This window comes from Culex quinquefasciatus, chromosome 2, assembly GCF_015732765.1.
Source record: "Culex quinquefasciatus strain JHB chromosome 2, VPISU_Cqui_1.0_pri_paternal, whole genome shotgun sequence".
Lineage (NCBI taxonomy): Eukaryota > Metazoa > Arthropoda > Insecta > Diptera > Culicidae > Culex > Culex quinquefasciatus.
In genome coordinates, this window is record NC_051862.1 from 2884925 (window position 1) to 2899965 (window position 15041).

Genomic DNA, 15041 nt, shown 5'->3' on the forward strand with positions numbered 1-15041 from the left:
CCAGGATCTCGGTTGGTATCATGAATTTGTTGGAAATTTGTTCCAAGTCCGCGCTCTATTTTCAATACTCTTTGGATACACCAAATATTGACATGCGAACGATATTTAAAAAACAAAAATGAAAAAAAAAAGTTTTTGAGGTAATATTTTTGATTGAACCCGTTTGCCCCGTTAGCCCAACATTCGATACCTCCTTCAAAGTACGCAGCCAACAGTAGTTTTGCGACCAAACATTTTCGACCTTTCGCAGAGAACACCCCTTTTTTGACAGTTCCTCAAATGTTTATCATGGCGGACGCTCGTTCAGGTTGAGAATTTCACGCCAGCCTGTAATCGTTTACGTTTTTGGTGCGAAAAACCTTGGAAAAAGTTCTTATTTTGACGCTGAAGTAAAGGTAAGCTTGTTTGCTAAGTTATTGGAATGGATTAAAGTTAATCGAGTGGTGTTACATTGCAGAACTGCCAGGATGGATTTCCAGAACCGTGCCGGTGGCAAAACCGGCGGAGGAGGGGTGGCCTCCTGGTCCGAAAGCAACCGGGATCGGCGGGAGCGACTCCGCCAGCTGGCCCTGGAGACGATCGACCTGAACAAGGACCCGTATTTTATGAAGAACCATCTCGGTTCGTACGAGTGCAAACTGTGTCTGACGCTGCACAACAATGAGGGAAGCTATCTGGCCCACACCCAGGGCAAGAAGCATCAGGCCAATCTGGCCCGGCGTGCCGCGAAAGAGGCCAAGGAAGCGCCCTCGAGTATGCAACCGGAGAAGCCCCGGATCGAGCCGAAGAAGTTCGTCAAGATCGGTCGTCCCGGCTATCGAGTGACGAAGCAGCGGGAGCCGGACAATCACCAGCAATCGTTGCTGTTCCAGATCGACTATCCGGAGATTCAGGACGGAATCATTCCGCGCCATCGGTTCATGTCGGCGTACGAGCAAAAGATCGAACCGCCAGACCGCAAGTGGCAGTACCTGCTGTTTGCGGCGGAACCGTACGAGACGATTGCCTTCAAGGTGCCCTCGCGGGAAGTGGAAAACCGAGGAAAGTTCTGGACCCACTGGAACAAGGACACCAAGCAGTTCTTCCTGCAGTTTTCGTTCAAGCTGGAGCCGAAGATTATTCCGCCACCGCCGCCAAACATGCGCATGCCGCACCCGGGTCGGGCCATGTTCAATCCGGTGCCGCCGATGGGAGTCGTTCCGGTGCCACCGCATATGTAACCTTTGTGTGTAAGTAAGATGATCTTTTCTTTTTGACTAAATGGAATAATTGAGATGAGCGTGGGAAAAAATGTCGTTTTTGGACTTGCGTTGGTGGTAAATCACAATCCTCAACGTTTCGGATCGAGATATTCAAAGTGCAGTTAAACTTTCTGTGAAGCTTCTGAGAAAGTTTTACTCTATGTTAACGGCCCAAAACTCTCTGCAATTTCTGGATACAAAATACTGTCCCGAAATCTGAAAAAAAAAACTTGAAATTTCTTTATAAAATAAAGAACAAAATAAAAAAAAAACGACCGAAATTACTTAAGGCAAATTTAAATAAAAATCATTCAAAAAATAGAAGGCTAATTTTTTTAAACTCAAAGGTATTAAAAAAAGTTGTCGATACTTTCAAAATAAAAAAAACGAATAATTTTTTTTTTCAAAAAAGAAAACTAAAATTACAGAAATAAAAAAAAATATTGAAAAATATATTTAAAAAAAACTAAGTTATAAAACTAACAATTCGAAGAAAAAAAAAAAACAAACAAGTTTTTTTTGTAATTTTTTCGTGGCTTCGGATAATTGAGTCTATTGAAAGGTAAGCAATTCTCTATGCAATCGGTATTTTTATTTTGAATTTTATTTTTTGTATTTTCAAATCCAGCTGAAACTGTCCATATAATTTTCCATACAAATTTGGCAGCTATCCATACAAAAATGATTTACACGCACGTTTCAAATCAATCAGTTTTCGTCAAAACCGAACCTACTCAGAAATGTCTGTCAAATTTGAGTGAATTTCACTCAGATCTGGGTGAATATCACTCAGTTTTCGTGGAATACTGAGTAAAATTCACTCAAATCTGACAGACGCCCCCTTTACTCATTTCTGGGTAGGTTCGGTTTTGACGAAAACTGAGTGATTTGAAACGTGCGTGTATGAAAGCTCAACAATCAGTATCTTTTGAAGAAAATTTTTGATCGATTTGGTGTCTTCGGCAAAGTTTTAGGTATGGATAAGGACTACACTGAAAAAAAAATGATACACGATTAAAAAGTTTGGTGATTTTAAGTAAATTTTTTGTCACTAAAAATTGATTTGCAAAAATAACACTATTTTTGTTTTTTTTTTTTATATGTTTTAGGGGACATGAAATGCCAACTTTTCAGAAATTTGCAGGTTGAGCAGAAAATCTTTGACCGTGTTATGATTTTTTGAATCAGTACTGATTTTTCCAAAAAATAGAAATATTGGTCGCAAAAATTTTTCAACTCCATGTAAAATCGAATTAGAAAACAAAAAGCACTCAAGTGAAATTTTGATAAACTGCACCGTTTTCAGGTTAATGCCATTTTTAGGTAACTTTTTTGAAAATAGTCGCAGCTTTTCATTTTTTTTAAATAGGTGCACATGTTTGCCCACTATTGAAAAAAAAATAATTAAAAGCTGAGAAAATTCTCTGTATTTTGTTTTTTTGACCGTTGTTGATACGACCCTTAGTTGCTGAGATATTACCATGCAAATGTTTATAAACATGAAAATTGATGCTTTTCAAGTCTCACCCAAACAACTTACCATTTTCTGACGTCGATATCTCAGCAACTAATGGTCCGATTTACAATGTTAAAAAATGAAACATTCATGAAATTTTCCGATCTTTTCGAAAACAATATTTTCAAAAGAATGTAAATCAAGACTAACATTTCAAAAGGGCGTAAAATTTAATGTTTCTTTTAGATATTTTTTCGATGATTGATTGGTTGAAATCATTCTTTAGACAAGAAATGCCTATTATTTGAGTTTCTGGAAAAGTCGGGAAAAAGTCGGGAATTTTAAAATGGGATTTGAGTGACCACCCTGTGAATAGCAAAATTAAAAATTTTGTTTGAGAAACTATTGAAAAAAAAAAACTCTGGACATAAACGTTAGGATAAAGTTCTTTGTCAAAAATGTCAAACGAAAAATTAGTTGGTTTGTATTTATTGAAATACGTTTTATATTTAATGGACATTGTCGGCAGGACGTTCGAGGAGGTGGCTAGGAAGTACACCGAATTGAAGCGGGAAGCGGATAAGGTTGGATTGAAGGTGAATGTGGCGAAGACGAAGTATCTGCTAGCAGGAGGAACCGAGTCCCTCAGGGCTCGCGTAGGTCCGAGCGTGACGATCGACGGCGACGAGTTCGAGGTCGTGGAGGAGTTTGTGTACCTCGGATCGTTGGTTACGTCGGACAACAACTGCAGCAGAGAAATTCGGAGGCGCATCATCACCGGTAGTCGTGCCTACTATGGACTCCCAGGACCCTACGGTCTGGTCATCTTTCCCGGCGTACAAAGTGTACCATGTACGAAACGCTGATAAGACCCGTCGTCCTCTACGGGCACGAGACGTGGACGATGCTCGAGGAGGACCTGCAAGCGCTTGAAGTTTTCGAACGGCGAGTGCTTAGGACGATCTTTGGCGGCGTACGTGAGAACAATGTGTGGCGGAGAAGAATGAACCACGAGCTGGCGCAAGTCTACGGCAAGCCAAGCATTCGGAAAGTCGCCAAGGCTGGTCGGATCAGGTGGGCCGGACACGTCGCGAGAATGCCGGACGCGCTGGATGCGCGCCAACCGAACCAGACTATCAATCCGGTGAAGTTGGTGTTCAATTCGGAGCCGTTTGGAACGCGGCGGAGGGGGGCGAAACGTGCACGGTGGTGGAAGAAGATCTGGAAAGTGTGGGAGTTCCGCAGCGGAATTGGAGAGTAGCAGCCCAGGAGCGAGTCCAGTGGCAACGCCACTGGAGACAGCTCATGACCCGGAGGTTGTACGAGCAGTAAAAGTAAAGTAAACTACTTAATGGTAACACTGGATTCCTTACTCCACTTACAATCTAACTTTCGTCGTGGAACCTAATCGCGGTATTCATCGGCTGATGGCAGTGCCCCTCCACCAATTGCAACATCCCAAAGTCCGCGCTCGCCACCAGCTTCCCACTGCACAACTTCCTCACACAAACCCACTCATTCCCGCTTCCCTCGAGATACTTCTGACTTCGGAAGATCAACGTCCGACACTTGGGCCGTTCGCCCGCCTTCAAGATCGCGTACCGATCCGCCACCTTCTGGTCCCGATCGAACCGTGCCTCCCCCAAGCACTGCACGGGACCCTCGTGATCGTGCGGCGTTACCACCTCGAACGTTCCGTCCGTGCACTGGAAGATGGCGCCGCGACATTCCTTCCGCTGGCAGCACTGCCACTTGATGCGGTTCTGGCGGCGCATGTGGATTGCGGAGGTGTACCGGTGGTCGCCCCAGATCACCTCGTCGAAGCTTGGGGTTGCTTCGGAGGGGTTCTCCTTCTCCTTCGGAGGAGGATGGGATGATCAGGTCGGTGGGTTCGTGATTGTGAGTCGAGCTTTGCTCGATCGTTGAGAAGCCGTCGCTGAGCATGATGCGGACGGTGCACTTGGCACAGACCCACTCGGAGTTGGCTTCGCGAACTGAGCCCTTGGCGAGGCAGTTGTAGCGGAAGCCGTTGCACACGAAGTAGGTGACGTTCTTCTTTGGGTTCCGTTGATGAAGATGTAGAGAAGATTGGTGCCGGTGGCCACGTCCTGGATGGTTCCGTAGGTGGTGAAGGTTTTCGGGTGGGAATGTTCCGTGGCGGAGAGGACGGTTTGGTTGGTGGTGTTGAGGACGGTTCGGCCGGGGCAGCGGAACTTGTTGCACTCGAGTTTGGTGGTGCCGTTTGGTTGGATGATTAGTTTGTTGTACGTGTGGCCGTTGAAGTGGTGCAGGAGAGGGTTTGTTCTTGGGGCTGTGTATTCAAGCTGTTTGGCCGTTTTCTTGACTAAGAGTTGGAGGATTGTGGCAAGTTTGGGGGAACTTGTTGAGGCGTCGAGCTCGCAGGGAGCTCGTACTTCTTCCACGGTAGACGCGGACGCGTCTCGAGGTCGCTTCCGGTTGCCCTTTGCCGGTGACAAGACCAACTCACTCTCAGGAGTTTCATCGTCCCGGATCACGGTCAGCGTTCCGTCGTGAGTATGCTCGATCTCTTCCACGATCCGTTCGAAATCTCCCTCGATTCGTAAGGACGCGTTGCAGCTGTCCGGGTAGCAGCACCACACGTTCCGGCGTTCGTCCCGCAGGGCATAGCTGTACGTGTTGTAGTGCAGCGTGGCCATCGTCTTTTTCTGCGTGATATGAACGAAGAATCGATCCTGCTGTTGGCGCTTCACGCTCCAGATTGTCCCCTGCAGATGTTCCGCCACCTCGTGCGGATGGGTCGGCGCCACAAACAGTCCGCTGGTCATCAACCGGCCCTTCGCCGGACACTTTTGCTGCGCGCACCGCAGCAACGACCCGCCAGTCCACAGCAAACTCTGATTCGTGTAGCGAAATCCTCCGACGTACATGTGCAAGTAGCGGCTCTCGTTCAAAATGCTTCCATCCGACAGGTAGAACGGATACTTCCGCCGGAACTCGTCCCACACGATCACGTCCCCCTCCAACGGCTCCGCCGTCCTCCGGATCAAGTATTGCAACTCCATCCCGTGTCCTGCACACTTCGCCGTTACAAACTCAAAGCTCGCGTACCCCACCTGAATCCGGATCTTCGCCCCGCACGTCCTCCTTTCCGCTGCCACAATCTCCCGACAGGTCGCGATGAAGCAACCATCCCCCGGAACCACCCCCCACAGCGCGTTCCTAAACACCATCATCGTACAAGCGTGAACATCGTCAAAAACCGCAAACAACTCCCGCCGACCCTCAACCGCAACCTCACTAACCCTCGCGATGCAGGCCGGATGCGAGTGCTCGACGCTGTCCTTCCGCGTGTAAATCCGCCCCTCGGGACTCACATGCAGCAACTTCTTGCAGGTGTAGCCCCAGCACCGCCAGAAGCACGTCCCATCCGGGAAGAACTCCACCAGCGTGTACCGATGGCCGTCGTAAACCATGCGCAGCGGTTCCGAGGGGATCTCCGACGCGGACGCGTCGTTCAGGTTCCGTGATCGCTTCCCTGGTTGGCGCGCAACCGCACCATTCTCCTGCAGATTTTCAACTTTGACCGGTCTCAAGGCGGGAACGTAGCTTGAGGTCGACGGGAGCGCTTCGTCGTCAAAAGTCGTTTCCTGCTTCACGTCGAGCGGTTCCAACTCAATGGGCGCGTGATCGGGCGGTTCCGGTTTGATAACCACCATTGGTGGGTACGACGTCGGAACGACCTCCCGCTGCTTCCGGACGATGTCCCGGAAGGTGCGTTCGTAGCCCAGGCAGAGCTGCTTGAAGTGGTGGAAGTGGTTCAGCAGAGTTACGCATCGCGAGCAGACTAGGGTCGCTGGGAAGTCGTCTTGTGTAATCTAAAATTTTCAAAATTGAATCATTTTCTAACAAATTACTAATTTTATTCACAACTTACCGTAATTCCGAGGCAGTGCTCAATTTTGCTCGCTAGCAGGTCAACCGCGAGCGAATCCTCCAACTGTTGGCCGCGGAGAAAGCACAACCGGCAAGTGGTTCGGAAATCCTCCAGGGTTGTGGCCATTGGCGCAGCGTTTGCCATCGGAAAATCCATTATTTGATTCACTATGAGTCGAAATTATGTTGGAAATCGTCGAAAATGAAAGTTTTACTACATTATTTACGAGCTCGCATAACTGTCACAATTTTTTATTTACAAACAATAAAACTGTCACCTGCTCGGTTTGCGCAAGGTGGCTGCGTGCTGATTGGTGGGTGGGTGCAGGGGAGTGACGAGTGCGCTTGATTTTAGATGCACACTAAAGCCCGACCATGGTAATTTTAAGAACATTTGCTAAAAATGCTGCTTATCAAATTAACTGAGGCTTTTTGGTAAAAGTAAACGCAAATATGGTCAAATACTTCCACAAAGTTGCATGGTAGGAATTACAAAATCATTATCATTCTCTCGGTATTGGAGGGTTAAAATTACCATTCCGCTCTCGACATAGTAAAACTGACTGCGTTAATCAGTCAATCTAAACACGGATTGTTTTTAGCAAAAATACGTCGGTGCGTGTTCTCAATTTAACCCTACAATATGGTAGCAATTACCATGGTTGGGTTTTCAGTGCACAGTGGGAAAAATTAGGCTGGCAGTTATTTGTCTTCTGTCCAAAAAATTATTTCGGACTACTAACATGTATTGCTAAATAATAAAAAAGTTGACTATCGTGAAACTTTTTACTTTAAATTTTCATAAAGCGTTTTGAACATTAACACTGTTAAAAAGAGTTCTTTTCTTTGTTTTTTTTTTTTTCAATTTGAATATAAAACTTTGCTCATGAATTCCCTGCCATTTTAATTATTAGGCTATTATCAATCATTTTCGTCAAATCGACGTTTCAGCTACAGGTTGTAGAGGATGTTACAATGCATCTTTTGAAAATCGAATTTCACTAAAAATGTGTTCAGTTTTGGATGCAGATGCGAAAAACCAAACGACCAATATCCTACGGGAATTTGATGACAAACACAAAAATTATTTTTTCTCTGAATACTTGATTTAGCATAATAGCATGCTGGAATGCTGTAAGAATATCCACCTCTGTAAGAACTCTACTAGAATCCTGCTAGAACGGCTAGAACTCCGTGACTGGGAGGTCATACATGGTGATTATTGCACTCGATCGTAATTTATCGATAAATTACGACTTAACATCGAGAATTGTGATCAAAATTTGACCATCGAGCCATGAAAAAGCAATTCTAAAAATATCAAAAACATCAAAAACTAATTTTTTCAAACTTTTCAAAAACCTCAACCATTTTGCATTTTAAAGATTTACAAAAAAAATATTTTTAATGATTTTGATTTTTTTATAATTTAATGAATTTTAACACCTAAACTCCCAAGAGCGAGAAAAAGAGAGATTTCTATATAAATTCTTTTGCGAAAATAAACATCAGAATTAAAAAAAAAAATATTTCTAAATCAACCCAAACATGCTAAAAATGATTCTAACGCAGGGAAATGCATTCAAAACGCAGGAGAATGCAGCCATTTAACTGATTGCAGTTAAATTTTCATTAAAATATTGATGCTTTTTGAAAAAAAAAAAAATGTTTTGCCCCCATATTTTACGGGCCAACATTGAATTTAAAAACTTCAAATAAAATTTGTACCAGCCTAAGTAAATAAAAAAATATATCTAGAAATCTCAATCTTGAGTTGAGAAATTCTGATCGAATGCAACTGATAACTGAAAATCTTCGAAACATTCTTGTGTTTTAGGGGACTATGCATCTTTTTCGTTAGTTTTATATAGTGCTAAATTTTGTACAGGAAATATGTTTTTTTTATCGGTGCACATCAAGCAGAGCTTTTGCACCATTTTTTTAACAGATATTTTAGTATTTTCGAAACTACGGGAACTATCGATATAATTTATTGTTCAATCCCTAAAGTACTGTTTACAAAGCAATCACCAACAAAATTTGCCTATTTTTACAATCAGATTGTTGCAGGATTGAGTTCGTAAGTTTGTCAATTTTGGAATAAAAAAACAACAACTTCCTTGGTTGCTATGCACCCTTAGTTGTGGTCTTTGGGCTAGGTTATTCCACATCAAGCGTATAAGCACTCGAAATCAATTTTTCTATATAAGCTTAAATTTGTAGAGCTTTTGATACCAACAAAATAAACGAAAATCCCGATTTCCATCCAAATTGAACCACCCCCTTGGTTTTGGCAACATACCAAATTTTAATAGGTTTTTTTCAGAAACACAATAGTGAGGTCATAAATTTAGTTAAAATAATTTGAAAATTATACAACAAGCTTTCATTTGTCAATTAATTTATTTCTACGCCCAATTTACAACAAAATGAGTCCTACGATGTTTGATTTCAGAAACGTCGCAGCTTGAAAATAAAGTTTTTTACAAAAAGAGCAACAAATGCTGGTGGTGTCAAAAAAAGAGGGTCTGGGTCAATTTGGCTGAAAATCGTGATTCGTGCTTGTTTGATAATATCAACAGCTTTATCAAATTTGAGCTTGATCAGAAAATGTTGATTTTATTATTTTATTCATGCACTTTAGTGTTTGTTGAGCTGAAATCATTCGAAAAATACCTCCAAAAATGTATGACATTGTGATATTCAAAAACCAAGACGACAGAGCTTATTTTTTAAATATTTTTTTTATTTATCTTTCATCATTAGTTTTTCATGAATAATAATAATTAATAATAATCGTAATAATAATATTGTTGCTTTTCGGTTTTCATCCTATCTCCGCACTACTAATAATTTTTACAGTGTTTTCAGCAGTATCATTCTTTTCCTTCATTTTTTTTTTTTTTGCAGCTTATTTTGCCATTACAACATTCTTTGCATGCCGTTGCTGATTTTTTTCCTTCAATTTATTTACCACTAATTTTTTTCTCCAATGTTTGTCTACGTCACTTACCATTTTTTGTTTATTTTATTTTTTTTCTTGATTTTTTACATTTACGATTTACGACCCCCTAGCAGTTATATATTACAAAACAGGGTTTTCACTCACTAGCTTTCGTGTTTCCTCTTCTTCATCTCCACTCTTTTTCGCCTTCCTTCATCCTAGTCTTATTATTTCCTTCCGCTTTCGCCACAACAATATTAACGTTTTTTGTCAGTTTTTTTCACTTCTGTTATGCAATTTTCTTTGATTTTTTTTTCCTTTATTTCGGCGAACAATTTGCCACCGTTTGTCACTTTTAAAAACTTTGATTTTACAGTCCTAGGAATTTCATTTTTTTTTGTCTTTATTAATTCGGATCGGGTCTCTCTCTTTCGGGAAGATGAAATAAAAATTTACAAAATAACACGGAGGGAGCAAGGTTTACTGTTATTTTTTTTACAGAGAGATAATTCCATTCGGAAGAGAGCGAAATTACTATATTATAGTAATGCTCACAGAGATTCTGCCTCTTTATATAGTGATTTTTTGTTTGCTTTGCTACACGACACGAATTCTGGCGGGGAAGTTTGCCCCGTATTTTTTCTGAAAAGAAGCTACAACTAAGTCTTTCCGTTAAAGTTGTGTTGTGTGTTGAGTGATAGAGAGCACTATTTACAACGTTTGCTCTAAACTGATAAACAAACTTAGCGTAGTGGTAAACTGCTTATTTTTGAATTTGTTTGAAAAAAAAAGCAGACAAGATTAACCAATAAATACACAAATTATGTACAAAGTCTTTCAGATTTGTTTTTCCTGATTTTTAATTCATTCGGGTTCTGATCTTAAACAATAGTCAAAAAGGGAGCGCCATCTTTTTCCTTGGAAAAAAGACGCACTCTTCAGTACATTGATTGATATTTCTTTCCTCTTTGCGGTCGAGAGTAAGAAAACAAAATTTGATTGCACAATTTCGTATCGACGGTCTAAATTGTTTTGTTTTGTCACAAAGTTTTGAAACAAAAATCCGGCGTCTCGTTTCGAGACGGCACGGCAATGAGTCGGAATCGCGTATGTGTCGTGTACGGAAAAAAAGATCAAAGTAGGCGCGCTGTGCGGAAGTCACTTCTACTTCTTTTTCCTACACCGAGAAAAGTTAGTCGCCGTTTTCTCGTATTGCTTTTGAGTTTTTACTTCATTCTTTCATTCTTTTTGTTTTGTTTGCTTTATTTCTCTACAATTCTACATTCATCTTAGCTTGTTTTTCTCATTTTTTTTTTCATTGGGATCGCGGGCTTGACCATTTATCTTCAACGAACGAAACTTAAGCAGTTTCTATTGTTATTTGGGAGGCGAGGGGCAAAATAAACAATCTCCTATTCTGGAACGTGGTAGAATAGGTTTCAGACAAAAAATAGTTTGCAAGCGTCTTCCGGTGTTTTTTTTTTTTTTTCGAGGAGACAGAATTAGAGCGAGTATTGGTGTATTTGTGTGCTGTGTCTGAGAGTATTTCTGTAAACGAGTACTGTTTGAATGTGTGTTTGTGTGAGTTCAGTAAACTGAAAACAAAATGTCGCTTCACTTCCATATGTTTCAGTGGTTTGCTACTTATATGTTTTGGTATTGTTTGCGTTATCTTTAGTCAACTATTTGATGTTTTCTGTATTTTTTTGTTTTTGTTTCGCTTGATTTAAATGATGCTTATTCGGTAGTGATTCTTGTTCTATTTCATCTGTTTCGTGTTTTAGATTACCTTCCATGTGTTCGGTTCATATAAGAATTTATTACAAATACCCTGTAGAAGCCAAGAAAAGAGAGAATTTACCATTTTTTCTTCTTGTTTGCCATTTTTGAGCCAACCATTTGGAGCTGTGTGAGTTTTATTTTTCCCCATTTCTATATCGACATTTGCTAGGAGATTATCTGTTTTTTAATTATCATTCATCTTTTTTTATTCAGTTAAAATCAGGAAGCAAGACGGATTTGTGTCTGTGTGATTTCGTTATTTTGTTGTTGTTGTTTGTGTGATGTATCAAAAGGGGTTATGAAACGCAAAATAGGAAATTGTTTGTCGTCACGTTAAGCTCGATTTGGAATCGAAATTAAAAACACCACTGCTTGGCGCGTGCGCTCACGACGCACACAAATTAAAAACACGGCCTACTACACATCACTAGTGTGCGTGTGTTTGTGTTTTTTTTCAGGGGGCGGGACCATTCTAGTACTACGCGTTCGGGGTAATAGAATCGTCTCATGGCCTACTGCGCGCGCTGGCGCGCCGATAAAACCATTAAAATTTCTGCAAAAAGGAGAAGATTTCACTATTTTGTTTATATCGTTTCGTCTGTCTCACTGTTTTGTTTACCTTATTTTGTCTCTTTATCACTAGTGTTTACTAAGTTTACTGTACAAATGTCACCTACGGATTAAGTGTTTTATCATTTCCCCTTTTGTTTTCGTTCAATAACGTGTGCATTCGTTTCCGTCTCGTCTCCCCTCGCTTTCATATGGCACCACTTGTAATCTTCTCCTTTTTCTTTGTTATGTTGATTCTCCCGCTTTCGGTGAGATTTCTCAGTCACTTCTTGATTTGTGTCTTCTCAATTTTGTTTCCTCTTTTTTTCTGTTTTGTAAAAATATTTCCACGACCATTTGCTGAGTTGTCTCCGGTAATTGTTTTATTCTTTTATTTTCATTTGTTTGTGTGTTTCTTTTTTTTACAGTATCGACTAGTTCAATGGCACTGTTTGCACAACACCAAAGTTTGCTTTTTGTTGGTTGTGTGTGTGTGTTAGAGAATTTTCCATCATGCAATTTCCATATTCTACTGTCACTTTCGTTTTATTTTGTTTGCCTTAAAACTGCTGCTTACGTGCTAAAAGACATTCACAATTTTCCACATTTAATTTTCAGCTAATTAACTACATTGTTCTCCTATTTATAAGTGTTTTTTTCTTCTGTTTTGTTCTGCTTGTCCGTTTGCGTTTTCTTATTTTCTCATCCTTTCGTCTTTTTTTTTCTTTTGCAAAATATATAAAATGATAATATTTTCCCATCTTCTGTACGTCGTTTTCGTTCTAGTTTTGTTTGAAAAATCGTGGTTCACGGAATGGCTCGAGAATGTGATTTTGATTTGATTTTACCATTTGTGTTTATGTTTGTATGATGATACTTGATGATGATACACTTTTGTTTCCACCTTAAAATGTACGAGTATTGTTGGGGAGTTGGGGGCGGGGTTTGAAGCGGATGATAACTGCGATGCGATGAAACAATATTCTGTTTTTAGATGGGTCGGTGTGGGTTGTTTAGAAAAACTGGCGACATTCACAACATGGCGGAAACCATATTTATTACGTTACTTGTTTTACTTGTTCACTTTTATATGTTGTGTGTGTGTTTCACAATGGATTATTGTTTGATCTGTTTTCTGCTGCGTGTTTGTAGCTTACTCTATAAAAATATGTTTTCTCTTTACGCTCTTTTCAGAGTGGGGTTAGCAAAAGTATTTTTTCTTACTTGCAGAATCGTGAAATTTGCGGTTTTTATCTTTCATTTTCCACTGTCCAAAAATGACAATTGATCATTTTACCTTACGAAGGAAAAAGTACGCAGCCACTCTGCCTAACAAGAACGCAGTCACGTTAGCTGAACTGTCATCGTGAAAACGTTCAAAATTTCACGGATTTTAAAGAAAAATCGATTTTAAACAGTCATAAAATTAAAAAAAACGCGTGAAAGTTTTAGTGATTAATCGACTCGTGAAAATGTCAAAACAAAACATAAAATCAAATAGACACGAAGAGACGCTCTTTGATCTCTCGTAGCAAACGTCAAACCATGAAAAATTGCTGCCGGATCTTTTCCGGAAGAGATCCGGGTGCCGAAAAGTTTGGTTATGTTACCGCTTGCAAAAAAAAACAATCGTGAAGGGGTGATAAAGAGAAATGGGGATTTTCTCGTGGAGACGTCATTCGATAAACGATTGTGTTCAGTGAAAGTGTGAAAAAAGAAATAAAACAACGAAAGAACGCAACAGGAACAATCTTCGAATCAAATTCGGCCTACTTAGCCTAAGGTGAGTTAACCATGACTCGGTAAATGAAAGAGAATGAGCGCAGAGAGCCGCACTCAAAAATGTACGAAAACGAGGTTTAGTCGGAGAGAGAATTATTTGTCTCCCAAAATTCACAGTTCTTCAAGTAAGAAAAAGACTTTATTTTTGGGGCATTTTGTTCAATGGTGTGTTTGCTTCCGGTGTTTTTGTGTGTGTTGTTGTTGTTGTTTGCTGTTGATATTATCATTTTGCGGACTTGAATGAGAAAGGATTTTTTTTGCTCCATAATTTTCGTTTTGCGCAAGTGTAGAAAACTTGTTACGGTCACGCTAAACGTCGTCCTATCATCGTCTTTTATTATGTTTTCATGTTGTTGATGTTGTTTTGTTTAACCCTACGAAAATAATCCAAAATAAATCTATGTATCACAATATTTCTAATATTCACTTCTCTTTCTTCAAATCAGTTCTCGGAGAAAGATTTTCCTTAAAAGAGCAAGAGAGAGCGTTCTTTGAAAATTTACTTGTTTTTCATGCGTTTTTTTTTTGTTTTGTTTTTGGAAAGCTTCACAGATTGGATAGAGAGTTTGTTTTTTTTGCTTACGCTAGGGTGGTGCTATTTCACGAGCTTTCGTGCCTGTGCTGTCGCAGCGTTTGCGCTTTGTGGCTTCCGCTCTTCCGTCGTTTCCGCTTCGAGTCCCGCTGGAAGGCCACGTTGCCGGGGTCATCCGCGAGCTGCGGGTACTTGTGTATGCTGTGAATGTCCACCCCGACCCATCCGTCGACGTCACCGTGCGAGATCAGTTCTTCCTTCTCTTCCTCGGTCCAGTCGCCGCGACCCTGGAATCCGGCGGCCACCAGCTGCTTCTCGAGCTCCCAGGCCCGTTCGACGGCCCGCTTGTGAGCGTGCTTCAAGATGCGGTGCCGTTCCTGTTCCGGATCGACGCCGTACTTGATGATGACCACGGCGTCCGGGCCGTGCAGTCGCAGTTCCTTACCGTTCGAGACCGCATGATCGTTGATGTCGTGCGTCGAGATGTTGAACATTCCACCCAGCCGGCGCAACTCTTCCGTGTCATCGCGCAGCTTCATGATGTTGTCCTTGACGAAGTAAAACACGTCCTGATCGTGAATGCTAAAGTGCAGATCCAGGAAGTACGAGCTGTTGAACACGGAGGAAACTACGTCCTGGACGACGCTGTTCGATCCATCGACCACGCTGACCAGCGCTCGTCCGTCGATGCGGGAGATCAGCACTCCTTCACCAAATACACCCCGCCGGTAGGCAACACGCGGCAGCAGATTCCTCGTCTTGAGCTCCATCTTCAGCAACGGCTTCGGCACGAAGCCAAAGTCCGAGAACTTTTCGTCAACCTATGGAGAAGAAGAAAAA

General features: G+C 41.4%; 3 protein-coding genes across 9 annotated transcripts in view; 1 reads left to right on the forward strand and 2 right to left on the reverse strand.

Moving 5' to 3' along the window:
- Positions 1 to 270: 270 nt before the first annotated feature.
- On the forward strand, positions 271 to 1291 carry LOC6034504 (splicing factor 3A subunit 2). The gene is made up of 2 exons (XM_001844757.2): positions 271 to 395; positions 458 to 1291. The coding sequence occupies exon 2, from the start codon at positions 468 to 470 to the stop codon at positions 1218 to 1220; it is 753 nt and encodes a 250-aa protein (XP_001844809.2). The 5' UTR covers positions 271 to 395; positions 458 to 467; the 3' UTR covers positions 1221 to 1291.
- Positions 1292 to 4014: 2723 nt separating this feature from the next.
- On the reverse strand, positions 4015 to 6860 carry LOC6034503. Its single transcript, XM_038256264.1, is given in 4 exon segments — positions 4015 to 4541; positions 4543 to 4745; positions 4748 to 6554; positions 6614 to 6860. Coding segments are annotated over 4 exon segments (2625 nt in total). The 5' UTR covers positions 6770 to 6860; the 3' UTR covers positions 4015 to 4082.
- Positions 6861 to 9504: 2644 nt separating this feature from the next.
- LOC6034502 (teneurin-m) overlaps positions 9505 to 15041 on the reverse strand; it is a 206670-nt gene continuing 201133 nt past the window's right edge. For all 7 annotated transcript variants that reach the window (XM_038251307.1, XM_038251308.1, XM_038251306.1 and 4 more), the window contains one exon: positions 9505 to 15022. In XM_038251307.1, the coding sequence (XP_038107235.1) occupies positions 14270 to 15022 (753 nt within the window). In that variant the 3' untranslated portion in view covers positions 9505 to 14269. The remainder of the gene's footprint in view (positions 15023 to 15041) is intronic.